Source organism: Cyrtonyx montezumae, unplaced genomic scaffold (assembly GCF_038088225.1).
Source record: "Cyrtonyx montezumae isolate F1298 unplaced genomic scaffold, pur_monq_1.0 scaffold_2, whole genome shotgun sequence".
Lineage (NCBI taxonomy): Eukaryota > Metazoa > Chordata > Aves > Galliformes > Odontophoridae > Cyrtonyx > Cyrtonyx montezumae.
In genome coordinates, this window is record NW_027071936.1 from 29101044 (window position 1) to 29123732 (window position 22689).

The 22689-nt window shown below is 41.7% G+C and overlaps 1 protein-coding gene across 1 annotated transcript in view; it reads left to right on the forward strand.

The window, feature by feature from the left end:
- The window catches only part of SLC4A4 (solute carrier family 4 member 4), a 175649-nt gene extending 153857 nt beyond the window's left edge, over positions 1-21792 (forward strand). Inside the window, exons 20-27 of the mRNA XM_065736758.1 lie at positions 2567-2745; positions 4107-4179; positions 8189-8257; positions 9925-10098; positions 12591-12752; positions 17407-17503; positions 20884-20963; positions 21721-21792. Coding sequence (XP_065592830.1) covers positions 2567-2745; positions 4107-4179; positions 8189-8257; positions 9925-10098; positions 12591-12752; positions 17407-17503; positions 20884-20927 — 798 coding nt within the window. The 3' untranslated portion in view covers positions 20928-20963; positions 21721-21792. The remainder of the gene's footprint in view (positions 1-2566; positions 2746-4106; positions 4180-8188; positions 8258-9924; positions 10099-12590; positions 12753-17406; positions 17504-20883; positions 20964-21720) is intronic.
- The last annotated feature ends 897 nt before the right edge of the window (positions 21793-22689 follow it).

Here is a 22689-nt window from a genome sequence, read left to right on the forward strand (position 1 = left end):
CAGTCTTCTTGCTGCGAGCTTCTGACTAGCAGAACATGGTAATGCTATCATCAGCACTGGGTGTACTTTTTTAGTAACAAAATATAAACATTCCCACAAGGTACTGTTTAATATAAAATTTGTTTCCTGCTTCCTTTGTTACGGTTGTGAGAACATGCTTTTGTTTAAATGAGGGGTTCTCTCAGTCCTCTCCTGCTGCTCTGCATCAAAATATACATCAGTACACATCTACTGCAGGAGCAAAGAGGACTTTTTTTTTTTTTCCTGCTGCTGCTCTGTTAAAGTATTGGCAAGGTGGCACTGAGTAACCGTCTGGGTGCTGCTGGCCAGCCAAAGTAAGCAGTGAATGGATTAGGAAAACAATGACTACTATTCAAGAGGAGCTGGGTTACTTTCCCTCTTAGGTCACCACACAGGTCTGGCTCATTTGTTCTTTCCAATAAAATCAAATTGAACAAGTTTAAAAAAAGGTTAATCTTTAAAACATCAAACTGTAAAGAATTCTTTGGTGTTTTCTGAGGATCCTATTCTTTGATGTCTTGTTTGTTTTTTTACTTCTTCTCTTGGCATTTGTGACTGGTGAATTTCCTGCATTAGTCCACTAAAGTATTTTTTAAAAAAACAGATTAATAATAAGAGGAGTCTACTAGATTTGGAGAGTTTTTTTGGGGCGAATTCACCCAGTGTTTTGCTAGCAGGCACTGCTGTCTGCCTCTGACAGAAACTTCTGCTTACAATATCAGTTTCCACTGGAGTTTCTCTTCAGATTAATCTGAAGAACAAAGGTTTCTAAAAGGAAGCAAATAATGAGGGCAGCTTTCTGTTTTTGATGGGTTATGTGTCCCATGAGCTGCTCTTGTTGCTGTCCCCCAGAAAGCATAGTTGGGCTTTCGGGAAAGTACCTCCAGCCCCCAGCACAATCAGCAGTGTTCAGACAGACTGTGAAGTCCTGACTGAGTTTCTGCAGTTGCTTCGTATCCTAAATATAGGAGTTGAGATCTTGCTTTGAGATAGGAGTTGGTAAATGCTACCATTTGGCAGGCACCATATATCTCTAAGATTACTTTCAGGTAGGCTTCATTAAGTCATTATATCAAGTTATTTTATAACATCTGTCTCAAAATAAGGCTTCTGTCCGGTTTTATGAAAGGTTAGTTTGGGTGTTTAAAGCTCTGTACATATCCATGCTGTCACTCACACAAATGTGAGATGACTTGGCACACAGAAGTGCTGTTATAGTTCCTGAAGCCAAATGAAATACCCCTTGAAATGGAAGGAGCTGTTGTACTTGGAAGAAAACATGGGACCTGGGGAGGATTGTGAACAACTTTGTTCTCCATTGTATAAAAGTATTCTCTGACTTCCAGAAGAGGACCTCAAGTCCAGCTAAAGATAGCAAATATTTGTGTGCCATGCTTTTGCAAATCAGGATATGAGAGAAACCAAGTGAAGTGGGCAAAGCAAAAGCAGCTGGACAGGGATTTTACACCTCGCACAGTCAGGAATGACACGTCCCTTTCCTGTCACCAGTACCTGGGTCTGCATTGCTCCTTCTCTCCATCACGACTGGTTGTTCAGGCTCCACTCTGAGAGTGATGTTTGTGTGGAGAGCTGTACTCATATGAATGCATAGTTGGTGAAATTGTGGCTTCTTCCCATGATGTCAGAAGGAGTCCTGTGCGCTTGTAGCAAGTAGATCAGTAGGATAACTGCTCACACCATGTAAATTGCTCACTCATTTACAGACCATCCTTCCACGCTCTCGCCCTGTCCAAACTCTCTTGTTACTGTAGCTTTCTCATGCTGTGAAAATGGCCTGTTCTGGTTTTGCACACACTGTGAAGTCAGCAGGAAGTTGGAATAGTGTTGGGTATTTGATTTCTTGTCACTGTGTCACTCTGTGTAAAAAAAAATCCGGGAATGTTTCATTGTAACAAGAGCATATATAATGCAGTTCCTGTTTTTGGTGTTTCTTTGTTTTTTGTTTTTAGAGGCAGTACAGAGATCCTTTAGGATACTGTAAACACATTGTAATCAAGATAGACATATATTTTGGTAGCTTGCTTATACTGCTTACAAGACAAGGCATGTAGCTCTCATAATATTTTTGAATGAACAGTCTCTCTACAGTCATACTTAACACATGGTCTGCTGTGTAAAGAGTACCACTGCACTGAGCTACTTAACTGGCTGTGGGGCTTGTCTTGCACCAACCCAGCCTCCAAACACTGCACGCTCCTTGCTCTTTTGCCAGACTGCTTGCAAGTCTGCTACTTTTTTATACTTACTGCTTAACCCTGTTAGACTGTTTTCAGAACTTTCCAGAACAGTATCATATTCCTGCTTTCCCTGTTGAGACAGTAGTTCATCCTTTAAGTAGCAGTGGGTCCTATTCTGCTAATTGCTTGTGAAAACTTCTGTCTCAGAGAATCCAAGCAGTTCACCAAAGATACAATCAAAGGAAATGCTGCTTGGTTGTTGTGCCTATGCCCCTGTGCCAGAGCCCTGGCTATTCCTTATGTATGTAGAACAAATTAAAGCTAAGGTTGTCTGTCTCCCTTCACAGAAAGGTGCTGGATATCATCTGGATTTGTTCTGGGTGGCCATTCTTATGATTGTATGCTCCTTTATGGGTCTGCCCTGGTATGTTGCTGCTACTGTGATCTCCATTGCTCATATTGACAGCTTGAAGATGGAAACTGAAACTTCAGCCCCTGGAGAACAGCCCAAGTTTCTGGGAGTGAGGTATGTCAAATGAAATAGGCCTTTATTACCTTGTTTGCCTGCAGAGATCAGATTGTACTATAAATGGTCGTGCTTTGGAGAGGACATGTGTATAGGTCCAAGGGGGAACAGCTCTTAGATTTGCAGTAAATCTTCAGATCCTTCCTTACAGCTTTTTTTTTTTTTCCTGTCCTCAGAGGATATATCCAGTTATGAGCTTATCTGGCATAGTCCTTGTGCAGATACTCTTTCTTGAAAAGGAGGAAAACCATTCTACCATGTGTGTGCCAGGGTGAGGGTGAGTGAAGGGAGGAAAAAAAGGGAACTTAACTTCAGGCAGTGCACACTGAAGCTACCCCTAATATCACAAGGTTTTACATTACAAGGTCTGGTGCCACTGGGACACTGCAGTTTTCATGAAGAATCTCTTGCGTCTTTCCTCGTATTTCCCAACCTGACTGAAATTCAGCAGAGCAGCTCTTGATTTTCTGGTTTATTCAGCCAGATCAGATAAAGTTTTCCAATGTTTGAGAAAGAAGATATGTTTACTTCAGATTTCTTTATCCGTGGAAACTAGACAGGTGTTTGCTAGCAAACACAGTGGAAAAGGATTTAAACTTGTGGCTAAAGCAGTCTATTCTATTAAATCAAACCATTTGTTTTGTATTTGGTTGCCTTAATTAAGTGGCCTGAAGTGCTTTCAACAGGAGCAGCAGCACTCCTGGAAATCACTTAGTTAGGCAAATAATAGAAACGTAATGGCCTAACTTTAAGTACTCAGAAATACTATCTGCTAAAGCATTTTCAGATGCAGGGAGCAGTTGTGGTTGCCTGTTAAGTCAAATATCCAGCACCCCTTGAAGTCCTGGACCAGGGGATTGTGAACTCCTTTTGTACCTGGTGTGCAGAGCAGTGTACGATACAGTGAGCATTTGTCTAACTGTCGGAGTACTATGACCAAGCTCTGAAATAAGCTGCTAATTTAAGAGTGGAGAGCTAATGATTTATTACCTATTTGCATGTTGTGAAAACTGCCGTGCAGAGAATCTGGTTTGCTGGTTAACAGTTTCTAATGTTTAACATTTAAAAACACTCCTCATTACTTGGTAGCAGTACACTGCTGATCCACAAACAGTGGAGCTAGGGAAACAAGCAAACACACAAAAACTGATCTGGTGTTTGAAAAAGGATCTGTATGAGGCTTGGTCTTGATAAAGATGCCTGCCTGATGGTGTTGGCCTGTTACTGTCAGTTAGCTTTGAAAAAATGTGGCTGCAAAAAATGAGTTGCCAGACTGTACGGATGTTTTGAATGCTCTGAGAAGGGAATAAAATTAGAATTAAAGCTGAAAGCATACTGCTAACATAGTGCTTTTCTTTCAGGGAGCAGAGAGTCACTGGAGTCATTGTTTTCATTCTGACTGGTGTGTCTGTCTTTATGGCTCCTATCTTGAAGGTAAGCATATAACCTTTTCTGCTTCCTTCTGCACACAGAAGTTAAGTGCAAGCAAGCAGCCAAGACCATAGCTGTCACACCAGTTCTGTGCTTCTAAAAAAGCTTATTGCTGAAGCATGGAAAAGTAGAAGGATCACTGATGCAATTCTACGATTAATTAAAGCTTGAACATAAATTTTTGAAAGGAAAAAATAATTATTGGTGTGCTATAGATATATAGATAGTACCAAGGTTCAGGGCTGTTGGTTTTGAGGGCTGTGATTTTTTTTTAAATTTTGGATTTTTCTTCTGTGTGCATGCACAGTAAAGTTTTCTTCTATGCTGTTATTCTCCTTCTGTGCTTGTATTGTATGGAAAGTATATTGCAGATTAACTTTGAGACCCTACTGATGACATCATGGGAGAATGGCTAGCAGTGTGTGCTGTGTGAAAGACAGATTAACAGATGAATATGTAATCCAGAAAAGAACATTTGCATGTGCACATGGTAAAACATACACACACGCACACACAAACCCGGGCATTTATGTACTGGCTTTGTCCCTTTGTCTACAGAGCTCTGTGTGCTGAGCTGCTGTGAGGTGCAGGAGTGCAACTTTGCAGCACCTTCTCTCAGGACACATTTACTCCTGGGGGGCCTCCTGCAACCTAAAACAGTTTTGCTTTATAGCTCCAGAAGAATTTGTCAAGTGCAGAATTAAGAATGCTTCTACACAATGTGTCAAAGGGAAGGACCGGGCTGAAGTTTCTACTTTTGGAGGGAGTAATTCAGCCTGCAGATAGCTCTTGCTTTCTCATTCACCCTGAAGTCTAGCTGTTTCTAGAGGAGAAAATAACTCCTGTGCTATGCATTGTTGGAGCCAGATTTCAGCATCTTTTATACATGGATGGTGAAAGTCTTCATCTGGTACTTAGTCATGGGGCGTGTGTGTGTGCCCACTGAAGGGAAGTAGCTTTGATGAGCGAGAATATGCAGAACTGATGGCAATGAGCACAGTCTACAGCAGACAGTATTACTCCACAGGTAAAAGCTGTGGCCAAAAATCTATGGGACTGTTGCCACAGCCTTCGTGGAGTGGGAACTTTGCCCTGCCTGTTTGGGCTGCCAAGACACGCACCACAGCAGTGTGAGGCTCCTGCAGCTTGCCTTGCTTTTAGAAAGAGCCAGCACAACAATCAAATTTTCATTCTTTTAGGCTGAATCCTCCTAAAATAGCACTCCTCTTCTTGCTCAGAAGCAGCGTCCAGCTCAGCAGTACTGAAAAACATGTTTCCGTAGGAAGCAGTGCAATAAAATATGATTTCCTGATCTTTTCTTGCGATGTTACCGAAGTCTTTGGGTACCTGTTCTGCTCATGTACCGTTTAATCTACAGAGGCAGCTATTTTCCAAGAGCTGAGATTTACTGGCACAGAACCACAAAGAAATGCATCTTCAGTGCATCATAACACAGGACAAAACCAGCAAATGTGCCTATCTGTTCCTTGTGGAAGATACTGCCTGTTCCAGGGATGGTTTAAATGGTGCTGAACGCAGGCACACTGTTAGTTCATATGACCTTTCCTTGCAAGATCTCTCTCCCTCTATTCTGCGGGCTCCGTTGTTTCCCCTGCTCTTGCTTCCCTCATTGTTCTTCTGGGCTTCTCCAAAGAATGCGTATGGGCAAGATCCTCACAGGAGAACTGGCATGCTACTTGCCCACGTGCCAGTAAGAATTAGCTGGCAGTGTTTCAGGACCTTCAACAAACTCCAGCAGTAGGGTCTCCTGCTATAAAGAGCTGCTTTGCAGAATGTATTGCAGAACATTTGAGTCTTCTCACGCCAGTGGCAAATTGAACACTAATGCTCCCAAATTCAATAAAACAGGGATCCTGCAGAATAATCCCATCCTTGTTTTTTTGTGGGTGTTGTGTTTGTGCTGATGCTGAATGTAACTCATCTTTCTGCTCAGATCTCATCCAAAACATCCTCTACCCTGCTAGGAGAATGACAGGCACTTTCCTATAAATACATTCTTAATTCTGTTGGCTAGCAGCAGGTTTGTTCTGAGTGCCCATGCCAGCAGCCCCATAGCCAGTGAGTACTTTATCAAAACATCATCTTCCAAAATGAAAGCACTGCTTGCTATTCTGCAGGATAATGTACTGAAGTTTCACTTAGGAATGATTTACCGGATTAATTATAATGGAACCGTGAAATAGTATTTAGATACTTTTTCTTTTAAACAAGAAAAAAGATTAGGAGAAAGAATGGGAAAAAAGAAAGCAAGGATTTTTTGATGAGAGAACTCTGAAAGCCTCCTGCTCGACTTGCTGGAGGAGATATTGTCTTATCTAATCCCTCAAGATCCAGTGAGCATGTTGAATCTCTTGGATACTCGTATCTCTGTGAACCACGCACTGACTTCTGATCCCTCCCCAGTAGGAGGGACAAACAGAACGGCAATCGAAAGTTAAGTCAACAGTCAAGGAGCTTGCAGGAGATGAGAAGGACTGAGGCAAGGAAGGAACATAGGTAGTGGTGCTTTGATCTCTGAGGACATTGTACACATGGCCCTGGTGACTTTGGTGAAGTGAAATGCATGCATTCAGGATCAAGGCCTCCAGGGAAATTTGCGCAGTGCTGTGTTTATTGCCTAGTAAACGATTAATGGTGTAGTGGGGAATTCAATGAACACAGGTTATTTGCCACTTTAATGAGTTACATACACAGGTTGGAAAACAAACATTCCTACCACATTAGTCCAGGTGGCACTCTGAGCAGGGAGACTTTGGTTGTGCTGCGTCTGCTGTTCTGTGGCAGTGCATGAGGGCTTCCCTCACCCTGAGCACACAGCTGCAGAGCCCTTTCTGCTCTTTTTGGGTTCAAATAAGTTGCACAAAATGGCCTTCATTCAGATCTTGTTTGATTTATGCCCAAGTATTTCCATTCACATCATGCCACACTCATTGCACACAATTTTGCTGTTCAGCAAAGAGAGCACTCTCCCTTTTTTTAGCTACAGTGCGATTGTTGATGCCTTTGTGGAAGGCTTCTGTGCTTTGGGCTGGAGGACTGGATATTTTAGTCTGGGGAAGCATGTATGTTGTTACCATGTGCAGGAATCTGCTGTAGACAAAGGGTTTCTCCTCCTCAGCCACCCAGATTAGTGCAGATTCTGGCTGATGTAGCTGGGCCGGTCCTGTGGCACAGGAGAGGAAGTTAAAAGTTGCCATTTGCTGAAGTGGGCAGGAAGGTGGAGTTAGTGATAGCTGCTCTTGCATTAAACCTTGCAAGGCACCTGGAGATGGGGATGCACCCCTGCACATGCCCTGCTTTTGAGCCTTCTTTATTTACAAAGGAAGTTGTCTCCACCTGTATGTGACCGCTGCTTAAACACTTGAGGGAGCAGAAATTGTTGTTTGAAAAGCCAATTTCTCTACAAGTGAAGAATGTAACTCATTGCCTGTCACTTACAAATTGCAGCTGATTGGTGTAAGCTGAAGACTGAGCAGTTAGAGATTTACTTTGCATGACTATGATTGCTCATCTGGGACTCGAGATCAGTCCTTCTGGAAATTCTTCCACTGTGTATTAAGTTGGATGCTTAATATTATCCAAGATGCATTTTCTTCCTCTCTACCTTATGCTTCTAGTCTCATTAGAAACTATGAGGTGAAAAGTAGTTTGGAGTTTACTGGAATATGTTTTATCCCACCTCTTCTTAATTTTGATGGCCAACTGACACTGTTGGGCTTCATTTCTTTTGTTTCTTGGGGAATCTTCCAAGTTGCACTGAAATGGGAGAGGAGGGCTCACTCAGCTTCTGCCCTGCAACCCAGTAACAGATGCTCTTTCAACCCTCAAAATACAGCAGAAAGATAGCCCATGTCTTTTACTGTATGTTACCCATCCAAAGGTACAATTCAGATCTGTTATGAGTCAGAGATTATGATTCCCTGAGGCATACTAACATTGTGTCAGGTATGGAGGCGATTAACTTGGTTTCTCCTGCTCTTTTCCCCCACAGTTTATTCCTATGCCTGTGCTCTACGGTGTCTTCCTCTACATGGGTGTTGCGTCCCTCAATGGTGTGCAGGTAAGCTTCCACAGTGCCCAGGGCTGCTCTGGCAGCTGTGAGCAGACTCTCTGCAGGACCTTGTCCAGAAGAGGGTAATCATTAATTATTACAAGGCTTCTCTTACAACTTTCTGGCCTTCCTCTTCTCCTTTGCCACCTCACTTATGCTTCCAAAGAAACTCAGGCAGGGCAGCAACTGTTTACAAATATTGCCACACACTGGCTGTTCTTGAGAATGACACCAAAGGAAAGAAATTGGCTCATCAGGACAGCAGCCAAGTCTTGGCTTCATAAGCAATGAGGGGGGCCTATGTGAAGACCCCACATCCTTCTTCACCCCCGACATACTGATGATACAGAGGGCAGCATGTGCTTACAGAGGCTAGGCTTGCTTCTGGGATAGTTTGGGTCCTCTGCTGGGACATCTGTTACAGACTGAAGAAAAACAAGAGAACATGATTTATGATGGTGGCATTATTCCACAATGTTAACAAGTGGGAACATTGCTATTTGCTATGGAAGGGAAGCCAAGCCCCCTTTCTTTGTCACTGAGGAAATATTACGTAAGGAGCCTTTCTCACAGTGCACTATCTTTAATTGGTGCTAGGAAGCTGGAAGTGTTTTTGTTGCTTTCTGGCACCCGATTAATTGTAGCCTTTCTTTTTAGTGCTTAGTTGTGCTCTAATGGGGAAAGACTCTGTGTTCTGTAAGTTTATTTGGGTATTATTTAAAATGGACCAGGCTTTCATTCACTGGTTTGAGATAAATCTGGTCTCAGAAGTGGGCAGCAAGCCCAAGTTCTGGCAGGAGACAACGAGGGGATTGTAATATTCACCATTGGGCTGGTTCTCCTGGAGGGGATTTCCCCTGCTTCCTGGCACAGGTGGTCACAGAACTGTGCGCTTACTTATTTTCCCCATCAAGGATGTTTTTCAGTCAGTGAGAAATCTCCATTTTGGTTTAACTCCAAGTCCACCCAGTCCAGCGTGGGGCAAAGGACACTGAAAAGCTGCTGGTCTTCCTTGCCCTTCAGTCAGGTGCATTCCATTCTCTGTTAACACAATGTCTGCCCTCACCTCCGTTGACCCCTACTTCCAGTTAATTTGACAAAGGCAGTACTTCTACATGCTGAATGTCTTTATAGCATTCCCTGGTAGGAACAGGGAAGTTAACAGAAGTAACCCAAAGACTGATGCTGACCCTAGTCAGGGTATTCATCTTTTTTCTCTGTCTCATGGGTGATAAATGGCTTTCTTCTGCAGAAAATTCCCTCTGTCTCCAGCTACAGCAGATCAGCCTAGTTCTTTTGAAGAGCTGTTTCCACAGACACCTAAGTTTTTTGGTTTAAACAGTAATCATCAGATTACAGGGAATCCTGCTCCCTAAAATAAAGGCACCTCAAGGCCTTGTTTTGAGAAATGCTTGATTCCTGTGTCTATGTAGGTGCCAAATGTAGGTGTGGAAGCTGAACTTCAGACAACTGTGTTAAAATATTTAGCCCGCTACATTAAGAAGTGATTACTCAAGATCGAGGAACCATGCTGCGTTCTCTGCTGTGCTTCCTTTATGGAAGGAAAGCAAGTTGATTCAAGGTCTCAGTTCATAGTTTAATGATGCAATTGTCTCGCTTAGTTGTTTATCCTGTGTTTCATTTATATGTATGTTGCTTTTCCATTTTCCATCCAGTTCATGGATCGTCTGAAGCTGCTCCTGATGCCTCTAAAGCACCAGCCTGATTTTATCTATCTGCGCCACGTCCCATTACGCAGGGTCCATCTGTTCACGTTTCTGCAGGTGGTTTGCTTAGCCCTACTCTGGATTCTCAAGTCAACTGTGGCCGCTATCATATTCCCTGTCATGGTAGGTGATGTTTTTCTTTGCCTTTTCCAGCCCTATCTCTGTTCTGAAGCCTGGGCCTTCCACACATGGGCATACTCTCTCCCACAAACAGGCAAATCAAACCCTCTCACTGTAAAAGCCCTACCTTGTAACGCCAAGCTCCCTTCATTGTGCTGATGTAAGATTATACAGGGTGAACGTTCTCCACATAGTCTTGGGTGCTGTGGCTGCCTTTACGTAAATCCTCTGGAGGGGAAAGCAAGCCTCAAAAGTTAATTTTTTGCCAGAAAGGTGTAGTTAGTTTTGACCGTTCCTGACTGCCAAGGTTAGATTTGCTGTGTTTTCTCCTTGAGCTGCATGAATGAATGAGTGCATAGTTTTCCTTTTTCAGTCCACACTAATTACTGTACAGAAAATGTCTCCCTTACTTTTCAATAACACAAACTGACAAGCAAAAATGAAGTGGTAGGGCTGATCTCACTGCTTAGAGAAGTGTCAAGTGGAGGGAAGGATTAGCGCAATCAAGAGTGAGAAGAGGATTCTTTATCTTGGAACTTGAGTAAAAGTACAATAATGTTGATTTACATGTTTCACATCTGAGATTGCTAAGTGTATCTGTAAGATGTATGTTGTCTTTCTAACGAAGCATATCAGAGTCACGTTAAAAGCATTTCTTGGATGCCAAATTATAAATAATTAATTGCACAATTATTTCATAAATACACACTACGCAGTCTGATAGGGTATTTCTACAACAAGGAAAGGGAACAATGCAACAGCTATCTGTGCTTTAGATTATTATGAGTCCTAGAGACACAGTTAGCTGCACGTGCCAAATAAGAAATAAACAGTGGTAAGGGGAATTTCTAACATACATTTGGCATGAGACCCCTCCTGTGGCTCAGATAACGCAGCTGGGAGCAACATAATCCTACAGTCAAATGGATCCAGTGTGACCATAACTGCATGCCCAGAGACTGTGCAGAGATTGGTCTCTCTCCTGGAAATGGGCGAGAGTGCTGTAAAGTCAATGCTGTATAAAATTTCCTTATTATGTATGGGCCCAATCTCCCCTGGTTTCAGGTTTACTAACAAGTTAAATCTCAGTTGTGGGTGCAGTTACAAAACTGCAGCGCCTATTTAAGAAAGTGAAAAAGGAAAGTAGAAGAGAAAACAAAGACAGGCATTTATTCTCTGATGCTGGTGAAATGAGCAAAGCTGATTCGAGTGAAAAAAGCAAAATCTGCAAGTATTTTTGCTAGGACACATGCTTATATATGAAGGTATTAAAAGCAGTTCTTAGTGGCATGCTGTTCCATTGCATTCTTATGGCTGCACTATACTGTTGAATGCTAAATTTAAGATCTGAAGACTTCCTCTTTGCCCATAATAGAATCTTTAAGCTTTCTGAAGTTTGTTATAATGACGCAAACTCAGTGAAGGTACACTGACAACTCAGATGTGGCTGAATCTGATGATAAAACCTCAGTTTTTATCCTTGACAACAGGAAGACTATAAACTTCCAATCTGACCGTGAAGATCTGGCCAATTGCCAGCCCCCTGCTTAATCTGTAGGGAAAGTACTTCTAATAAAGAGGTCCTATTTATAGTGAAATAGTCATGGGTGTTTGCATGGCATCTTTCCACTCCCCAAGTGATTTTACACTTCTTTAATCCCATTTAAATTATGCAAGTCAAAGTTTAAGATCCATCTTGAGGAATAATTGCTGTCATTGATGCTCATCATTTGGAGCAAATTGTTCTGTCTTAAAATCAGTCTTCTGTTGCTAGGAATGAACAATATCTCCTTACAGCCAAATTGAGTTTCCAGTCTGCAGCGCACCCCTTAGTAGAGCATATGTGTAATTTTGCTATGCATCTGTTGGTGAAGCTAAATTTCAGCATGGATGTAGACACCTACTTCAGACATGTCCCTTAGTTTTTTCCTCAGTGCTTTAGACTGCAGTCTTACCCAGAAAAATAGCTTTTTCTTGTAGACACAATCCTAGCACATTTTATATTGTAAAATGTGAGGGCCACACCTAGGCCATTGTCGAATTTTTAAAGAATCGTTATACCTTGAGAAATGGTGTAAAAAGTAAAGAAAATGACTCAGGATGTCCCTGCAAACATGCGTATGTTAGCTGAATCCACAGAATAGATTAAAATACTCATTTTGGGCCTTGCTAGTTAATTATTTTGCCTGACACTTGTCAGCTAGAAGTTAAAGATGAGTTTTGTCTTTACAGGAGCAGTAACTAATTACATTACTGTTCTGTATATTTCTTCTGTTTAATGTGAATTGCTGCTGCTTGAGGCCTGACTCGGTTCCAGACTTTAGATTTTCAAGATGAACAACTGGAATATCTCAATCACCTTGTTCTCTATATGTTCTTTTACAACCAGAATTCAAGCGTTTGGGATTAAGAAGTAGCATAAACAGGTATGCATAGTGTGTTTCCAATCAAAACTAAAATGTGTCTGAGTAAAAAGTCCCTCTCTGCCTTTTCAGATCTTGGCTCTTGTAGCAGTCAGAAAAGCCATGGACTACCTCTTCTCCCAGCATGACTTGAGTTTTCTTGATGACGTCATTCCAGAAAAGGACAAGAAAAAGAAAGAGGATGAGAAGAAGAAGAAAAAGAAGAAGGGCAGTCTGGACAGTGACAATGAGGATGTAAGGAACTTCTCTGCTTTTTTTTTTTAATATTACCCATTTCTGGCTAATCTTGGGTGATGGCTCCGTGCCCTTCCCCAGCTCTGGGGGTGGTGATTTCCCATCCTCTTTTGAAGCGAACCAGCACAGTCCTTACCTGTTGCAGCAAATGAGCCCCAGACAGAACTTCTTTTCAACACTGCCTTCCCGTTTCCAGGCATCAGCAGCCTGTGGTAGGTGGAATTTGCATTGCCAAAAATGCAGTCACACTTTCCACAAGAGCCCTAGTTATCTGCTGACATGTCGTGCCCTTTACTAGAATACCTTTTATCATCCTGTCTTGTTCATCTTCCCCTCCCTTTTTTTCCTTTCTTTCCCAATTGTCTCTTACGTTTTAGGAGGAAAAAGGTTTTTCGCAAGCAGCTCTGATACTTCTGGGAATACCCTCTTTGTTTGTTTTTTTTTCTAATTACTCTTTTTAAAAGCACAAAATGTTAAGTCTTATCATGCTTTGCTGTCTGTTGTTAATACATTTAAATAGCCCCTTATGCATCATATCCCCATACATGCCCCTTTATGCATCGTATTCTACTCTTTGCTTCTATCTCAAATTTCAGCATATATATATATAATCTATAGAAACTGTAATTGTTTAACTTGTCTTGCTAATGTCATTACTAAGTGTGGTGACCCGATTAGACCAGATCCATGTGCCTTAGAAAATACTACTTTTTACTGTAGATACAGTAAGATGAAATATAGTACTTGTGCCTTCAAACATTCTCCTACCCAAATAGTGTGACGTCAGATTCTGTAAACTTAAATGAAGGTGGTGAACACAGTGATTATAGAGCACTGCATATAAAAACTGTGAACTTCCTTTGCAGAGCTGGCTGCCTCAGTCTGCACCATTTTTTGCCAAATGACTGTACCAAGGGAGCTAAGCTTCAATAATTACGAGCTACATGGAGGACACTGATATAGTATATGAAGAAAAGCTTTTCATGTGATTCAAAGTTAAGATCACCTGAAGCTGAACAATACCGTATCTATACAGAGCAGGAGAAATAAATGAGAAGGGATCGTGACTTGGGAGGAAGAGGGCAATAGGAAGAGTCAGTTGTCCCATTCTTGTGCGTTCATGCCCAGCTCACTGACCTGCAGCCAGCAATACCCAAGTTTTGAAGTCTGGTGTGGTATGACAGAGAAACAGCAACATCAGTTGTTTGCCTGCTTGCTCCCTGGCCTTCTTAGCTGATTCAAAGCGGGGCAACAGCAACCTCAGGAAAAGGGAATTCCTGAATAAGTAGCTGCTTGGTAAGTGTTATTTCCCAGAAGCATTTGTTGCAGTGAGGCCTTAAGGAGAGTGTAAGAAAGCCATGGTCAGCAGTGGTAAGCACTGCCGCCACCATGCTGTAAGGCAACAGTACAGCACAGCAGCCCTGCAGCACCTCTGCTTTTTGTCTACTGTCACCTGTAGATATCACCTGTATCCTTCCTACACTGAGCAGAATCATCACACTAGCCCTATTTATGGAACCAGCTGGGTTAGGTAATAAGTCCAGTGCCTTCAAGTGTAATATGTCAGCTCCAAGAGTTTCTCCAGATCATTCTGGTGCCTGGCCTTACTCAAGGTTGACAGGACAGAAAACACAGCTGTGATCCAGGTGGAGAACATGCCAGAGCTCAAATCCCTTACGTGATAGCTGTGTTAGAGGCAACAAAGTCTGGCTGTTCCAATGAGAAAATATACAGTGGCCTTTCTTCAGATGATATATGCTCTATAATGCAGGAAATACATACAAGAAGAGTCAAAACTAGGAATTTTATAGCAAGGGTGCAGCGTTGTAGGAGGTAGCCTGGATCTGCTGCCCATTAAATCAGGCTGAATCCCAGCTGGGAAGACTGGTCCTTATTTCAGACAGCAAGCTCCTCTTCCCTTCCTTCCTAGCAGGCACTGAGCACTAAACTACTCTGTTCTTGTCTCTCTTGTCAGGGAGTCCCAAGGACACATCAGTTAGCAGTACAGGTCCTGCTGAGACTTCTGGCACTTGTCCATACGACAGACTAATAGGGAAGGCAGGAGCTTCAAGCATCAGGAGAGCTCTCACCTGAGAACATGCTGATGAGACCACAGACTTCTACATTATCAGTGTCACACCATCAGGAAACCACGTGTTTCCTGTTTCCCACGTTGTCCCTCCCAGTTATGGGAGACAACATAAGAAATGCTTTTTCTCTTCTATTACTCCAGTGAAGCAGGATTTAAAAATTCTGATACTTACGTTTCAATAGTGTGCCTTCATCTGCAAGCTACCTTGCCCCAGGATATGTGCATTTACGTACTACTGTATGGAGAAAGCAGTTCCTTGCACAGGCTCCCTTTTCATTTCAATGGCTGTCACTCCTCCAGCATGTGGAAAGCCAGGGTCAAAGATTTCCTTTAGTAAATAGGTCTGCATGATTCTAAGTAAGTGAAAGAAAATGTTCCTGTAGTGAGCAGTCACCAAAGGTTTGACTCCATTCCCTCACTGTGATCTGAATGCAGCAGCACAGTATCCTGAGCCACAGCTCCTGTATCTCTGGTATATCTTAATCTTCTCAGGCTTTCATTGAATTTCAGGTACAGCAGTCGATCAGGTGGGTAACAGAATTTATGCAAAATGTTCTTTCTTAACTGTTGTTGTTTTCTTTTCCAGCACTTGCTTTTGCCAGCTTCCTGAACATAAAGCACTCGATGTTATTGGTTTGATTATTTTCACCCTTTCCATTCCAGAAATACGCGTCCATAAAGTTAACACTGTGGGGTTTTGCAGGTATTATACTGATAAGAGTTGAATGAAGAGAATTGCTGGACACTGCTAATTCAAGTGGTGGTGTGCAAACAAGCACAGCAAACCTGGCATTAACAGAGACCACTCTCTATCATGAGTTAGGATTTACTGTCAGATCCCACTGGGGTTTGCTAGCAGTCAGGCCAGCATGAAAGGAGCTTCAAAGAAAGCTTTTCAGTAACTTTACCACTTGTAAAAATTACAGCTGCTAATTGCTGGATTTACCTAAGCTTGTGTGTTATGGAAAGTTGAATTTTCTCTCAGATAATCTATGTCCAAAATGCATGATCCAACAGGGGCCAGCCATTTTCTTTAAAATACACTGGGATTTTAATTTGGTTTAAGAGCCAGAAGTGATGTGCGATAGCCTTTTCTACTTTTGGGGCCCCTCTGCCAACCACAGGCATTTTCTCTTTGTTCATTTTATATGGTCAAGTTCAAAGCAGATGGAGCCTCAGCACAGCCATTCCACAGGTCTTTTATTTCTTAGCTCCAGAACAGATATGTTGGAAGGATTACCCAACTCTTAGCTTACTTACAACAAAACTCCAAAAGGATGGGAATTCTGGTATGGCTGTACTGCCTCCATGCCTTTGTAAAATTTATTTGAGCTATGCTTATTTTGTTATTATTATGCTTATTTTACTAACTTTGTAAAAAATAAATAATGCATATATACATGCATACATCTGAGGAAACATTTTGCTAGGGTATAACACAGTATTGCACTGGATGTCTGTACCATTAAAAAAAAGAAAGAAAACTCAGGGAGAGAGATCTTCTGGCTTCTATAATGTTTTCCTACTCTGGCTTTTAGGTCTTCTCACCAGTGCAGTGTTATGCTTCATGCTGTGTCTAGTTCTCTCCAAATATTTCTGGCACATGTCATCTGCCATGTATCACATTAATTTCTTTGCTAAGTCAGGCAGTATCAGCCTTCCTTTGGTTATGATAAATTGTTTCATAAAAAAAAAATAATTAAAAAGCCAAGTAATTCAGTACCTTCTAAGCACAAGCAGGTTATTATTGGAGCCAGTGGAGCATAGTCATCAAACTCCAGGGGGCTCAGTGGTTACAGTGTGCTGATAATTTGAGCAAAAGCTCGTTGACTTCAGCAGAAAGATGTCTTGGAGAAAGCCTTGCTAATGTACAGCTTTTCTGCGTGCTTGTAACTCTTCTTTAACAGTCTGCAATATCTCCTGTGTGGTGGGATTACATGAATTCTTAAAAGGACCCTTCATTTGATGAAGTATCTTATTTTAGACAGGTGTAACTTTATTATTTAAGTAATAAATAAAAAGAGGAGTTGAAACAATCAACGTTAAGGACTATCTGCCATATTGTGTCTGAAACTTCCTTGTAGAGTAGTTTGCAAGGAGAAAAAAATGTAGAGAATGTCCTGCTATAATTTACAGGAATCACAATAGGATAAAATTTTTCGTGAGATTTCCCAGAAGCCATTGTCTTATCATTTCTGCCAACAAATGCATTTTTAATCCATTTTTATTTCCTGCAGCCAACCCCAGGCTGAATTCAGATGGTGTCTTACAATCTGGTAGCACAGGAACAGGTGAGGTGGGGAGAGGAAAAGGTGACACTTAGATAAGATTATTCTTTCAGTCTGCTTTACTTCCATACTATGAAGAAAGAAGGAAAGTGAAGTGCAAGAGGGATCCAGTGAAAATCAGGAGGCCACCAGCTGGGCTACAGAATTCCTTTTTTTATTTTTTTTCTTCCCCTTTCATTCCTACAGATATTATGCGAAGGATAATATTAACTTATGGGCGACAGTAAGAGAGCAGTGGAAATTTTCTAAGAACTTTTACACGTTTCTTTCACAGTCTGACTGCCCCTACTCAGAAAAAGTCCCAAGTATTAAAATACCAATGGACATCATGGAGCAGGAACCTTTCCTAAGTGATAGCAAACCTGCCGACAGTGAGTAGAACTAACCTCTTGCATGCCTGCGTGACTCTTGACGTGCAGTACAAAATAGATATAAATTAATTTTTTTTAAAGCTTTTCTATTATTTCAGAAGTGTGGGGTTTTTGTTTGTTTTTGATTTTCAGGTCTCTGATTTATCAGTTTTTGGCTTTGTTTTTATGTTTTTTTTTTTCTTTACAAAATCTGTGTTATTTCTTCTGGTGCCTCCAGCTTAACTGCTTTTGTCCAGCTGTGTTCCCTGATAACTTCCTTTCTTCTCCTCTCTGTAACGTCCCCATCCACTCAGTCCATTTCTGACCTTTGCCATTTTGTGTTAAATTCACTGATGGCTTGCATTTATTTTTTCTGAATTGATTGCTCCGGATTTGCAGCATGTCTAAACTGCATCTCTGTCCTGTTACTGTTTATTTCCTTAGGTTCCAAGCAGTTGCAAAACTCAGAACTTTAAAAGAATAATTAAGCATATCATTACAAGAATAATTAAGCATGTCATTGATCCACATTATGCATGAAACTGACAAGGCAGTGATCATTTGACCATTAACGCATTTCCCTTCTTAGGTGACTTGCTTTTGTGCTATTGCATCTTTTTAATTTCTTAGGTTAATATCATGGAATCAAAGAATTGTAGGGGTTGGAAGGGACCTCTGGAGAGCGTCTAGTCTAACCTTCCTACAATAGCATGTTCCCTACAGTAGGTTGCACAAGAAAGCTTCCAGGCGGGGTTTGAATATTTCCAGAGAAGGAACCACAGCCTCTCTGGGCAGTCTGTTCCAGTGCTCTGTCACACTCCAGGAATCTCCTTCTCATATTTGAATGGAAATCCTGTATTCTAGTTTTTGCCCGTTGCCCCTAGTCCTGTTACTGGGCACCAACAGAAAGAGCTTTGCCCCATCCTCTTGACACATGCCCTTCAGAGATTTGTAAGTGTTGAGAAGATCTCTTCTCAGTCTCCTCCACACTGAACAGTGTCAGGTCTCTCATCCTTTTTTCATAAAGGAGATACTCCAGGCCTCCAGTCATCTTTGTGGCCCTCCACTGGACTCCCTCTAGGAGTTCTCTGTCTTTCTTGAACTGGGGAGCCCAGAACTGTAGAGTATTTAAATGTGGCCTCACCAGGGCAGAGCAGAAGGGGAGGAGAACCTCTGTCGACTTGCTGGCCGTGGTCTTTTTAATGTACCCCAGGATCCCCTTAGTACAAGGACATATTCCTGGTTCACGGTCGACCTGTAATCCACCAGGACACCTAGGGCCTTCTCTGCAGAGCTCCTTTCCAGCACTTCAGCCCTTAACCTATACTGATACATATGGTTATTCCTCCCCAGATGGAGGACTGTACACTTGCCCTTGTTGAACGTCATCAGGTTCATTTCTACTCAACTCTCCAGCCCATCCAGGTCTCTCTGGCAGCACAGCCTTCTGTGTGTTGGCCACTCCTCCCAGCTTTGTATTATCAGTAAACTTGCTGAGGGTGGACTCTATCCCTTCATCCAGGTCACTGATGAAGATGTTCAACAAAAACAGATGCAGTACTGACGCCTGGGGAACACTGCTAGCTACAGGTCTCCAACTAGACTATGCCTTTGTTTTCAGTCATTTTCACTTCTCATCTCACACCCTTTTTAGCGAGGAATCAGAAATAACAACTGACATGAGCTTTTTTGCCTTTACAGTGACTTCTGACAATATTATGAGCAGTGGGTTCAATCTTGAGATAAATATTCTGTTTTGTCATGAGGTGGGAACAAAGAAGCACAAATGATAGCAGTAGAACAGTACTGCTGTATTACTGGTGATAAGATTTCTAGGAATAAGACCTGGAAACACTGCTCTTTAGATTCCTTAAATAGGATTTGTGTTCAGAAGCTGGTCCCGAACTACCCTGGCTTTTGGTGGCAGCACTTGCCAACTGTAAGCATTGCACTGTGCTTTTACATAAAAGAACACTTAAGCGATTAACATTCTAAAACAAAGCTAAAGGGAAGGACAGTTACTTTACTGTATGTATACTCTCCATGTATCAACTCTGAACCTAACAGATCCTCTTCATTTTTCTATGAAAATGGCCCAATATGCTTAAACCAAGTTCATCCTAAATGTTGTTGCACAGAATTGTATGATTGGGTACACACTGTTCTCAGCATCATTAGGGTTGAAATGATCAGGGAAATGATAATACTTCTGCCAAAAACCTGTTTGTTGGAATGCCCTTACAGACAACACGGAATAAGATGACCACGTGCCAAGCAGCAGTCTGTTTGTGTATGTGCAGTCTTATCATACTGAAATTTGTTAGCTTTTATTTAGAAACAATGCAAAAAAATAAATTCAGGCTCTTTTAATAGGAAAAGTAGATAGGCTTTTGTATTAGAAAAAGTAGCCAGGATCCATCAACACCATGGTCTCACCCTAGAATATAACAGTGCTCCGAGACTCAAAGTGTATTACTAATAATACTAACAGCATTCGGTACCTGAGCGTATTTTGCATGTTCATAGTGCTTGACAAACAATCTACCCTTCAACCACTAAGGCAGAGAAGTGGATTCTAGCTATTTCTCAATCCAAACACAAAGTTCATTTTTTACTCCTTAGCTTCCCTTCAACAATAGCAAGAATAGGATTATTATTAAAAAAAGAGTACATTTCACCACACGGGTCAGGAAATGAATGTGATTACAGGCAACAAGCCATCTTTTTCCTCGCAAGGAGTTTGGATGCTACAGTGAGGAACACAGGGTAACTAAAGTCGTAGATGAAAGGTAAGTATCAAGATCTAAAGGTGCTGAAAGGAGTAATTTTTCTGAGGTGGAATTTGGGAATTTCCCAACTAGGTGCTGTGTGTCCTAACCCCTTTTCGTCAGTCAGCTCTGAGCACTGACCAGACACAGGAATGCTCCCACCTTGTGCTGGGCTGAGACCAGCTTTGGGGTGTCTCGTGGCTTCCCTCAGGGAAGTGTACCCCAGCTGGAGACTCCCTGCCAGGCTGCAGTGCAGGCCTGGTGTACACAAAGTAAGTTTTTCCATGGGCTGTTTATTTGAAGCAGTGTTGCTGTCTCGTGTGGCAGATAGGTGACTGCTCATGGCTGTACAACTGCATAGGCAGTTGTGTGTCTGCATGTGCAAAGGCATGCAGCTGAACGCAGCTATCAGGGCAGTCCCTGCAAATGAATCATAGTGGTTTTGGCAGTTCAGGGTCTGTATCATGGAGAGACTTGACTTAACTTTATTATTTTCATTTACAAGCTGTGAAATTCATATGGCAGGAAATCAGGAGTTAGAAGCACTGCTAAATACATGAGTTTGCTGGGCTTAAGAAACCATCAGTGCTGCATGCAATGACAAAAAAACATCTTTTCTCTCCTCCCTGACAGAAGAAAAATCACCAACATTCCTTGAACGCCATACGTCGTGCTGATAAAATTCCTTTTCTTCAGTCACACGCTATGCCAAGGTAAGGACTTGTAAAATGCATTCTGTATGTGCCACAGCATACTGAAATTCTACGAGGTGAAGCTCCTATCCATGAACAGGAAACTTTTAGAAAACAAGTAAAGAGAATTCCTAACATATAGTTGTTGTATCCTCACTTAATTCCCAGCATGGCCTTACTGTGTGGAGAGTGAGGAGCTCGTGTAAGTACTCTGCTGGCCTTACTAAGACCCCAGCTGCAGTACTGATGCCTGTTTTGGGGTCCAAACCAGAAAAAAGTATGTGGAACAAGTGAGAGAAGTCTAGAAAGACAGGTTTACACGGGAAAAAATTAAATGTCCTCATGTGTCAAGTGCAAGTACTGGATATGTGGAACTCCTCTTAACAAAATCAGTACGCTTACTCCCTGATATTAGCACTGTTTGGACCAATTCATTAAAATAATCTTACGTGATGCACAGGGCTATTGATGAGTTCTGGTACCAAAGGCAGCTGTACATTACCAGTGCCTGTCTGGTACTGGGAGACGGGCATTTTTTCCATTTCTAGATGTGACACTGTGCTGTGTCCAGTAACTAACTACTAGGCTCTGCAGCTCTCAAGGTGTGAACCAGCTGCCACTGTTTTGCTTACTGGAGTTGTTGTACAGTTTTTCAGGAACTCATCCCTCAGAAAATGTGCTCTTCAGAATTCAGCTGAGCACTGCAGAGCGCACTGAGCATTACTAAAATACATGAAATTAGCCCATGCACTTACCCTTGCCTTCTTCTTCTTCACAGCCCTCCACGAACTCCAGTTAAAGTTGTGCCTCAAATTAGAATAGAACTTGAGCCTGAAGACAATGGTTATTTCTGGAGGAGCAAGGGAACAGAAACTACTTTGTAATTTGTCTGTCTGTTAAGTCTTATGGAATTTATTTTGTCACTAGCCAAATATACTACAATGCTCTCTGCTTCCCACCTGCATAGGTAAATGAGACACTCTGCTCTCCCCGCTCTGCCCTTACCCCCTGCAGATTTCCTTTTATTTATCCTCACCCAATTTTTCCACTTTGACCAAGACTCATTTTGCCTTCTCTGTTGCTTAGACATGCACGCATCTCGTTTTCAAGCAGAGGGCAGAAGTATTAAGGATATAATATTATATACTTTTGTGAAATGTCAGAGGAACTGGCATTACTTTAGTTGTGAATCAGTGTTTGTTTGTTTGTTGTCTGGCAGAACAAAACTGACCTCCAGGCTAATTCAATGTCTTTATTACACTGCTCTAAGATGCTGGAAAGTGCTGCTAATACTAACTTGCTCTTAAAGCCTGTACTTGTAGGAACACAGGAAGGACAACTAAAAGGTACTTCACTCCCAGCACAGACAAACTATTGCCATCGTTGTAGCACGTGTTTTGAAATGTCCCTTTCCTATGCAATTTTTTTTAAACAAACACTTTAATGGACTTAATCCGTCAGGTACATTGAAGAGTGTTATTTTCCTAGATTATTTTGTTTAAATTATGGGGGCCTAACCTATGACTTTTTTTTTTTTGTCAATTTTTTTAACCTTTTTTTAATTACTGTAAAGAAAAATGAATTTTTCCTGCAGCAGGAAACGTATAGTTTTGAGTAGTTCTACCTCTTATTTCTAGATGCCAGGCTTTCTGTAAAAATGTATTGTACCATATATAATGTGATTTTTACAAAAAAGAAAAAAACAACACCACACAATCTCCAGGACATGGCGTAGGGCTGGATCAGT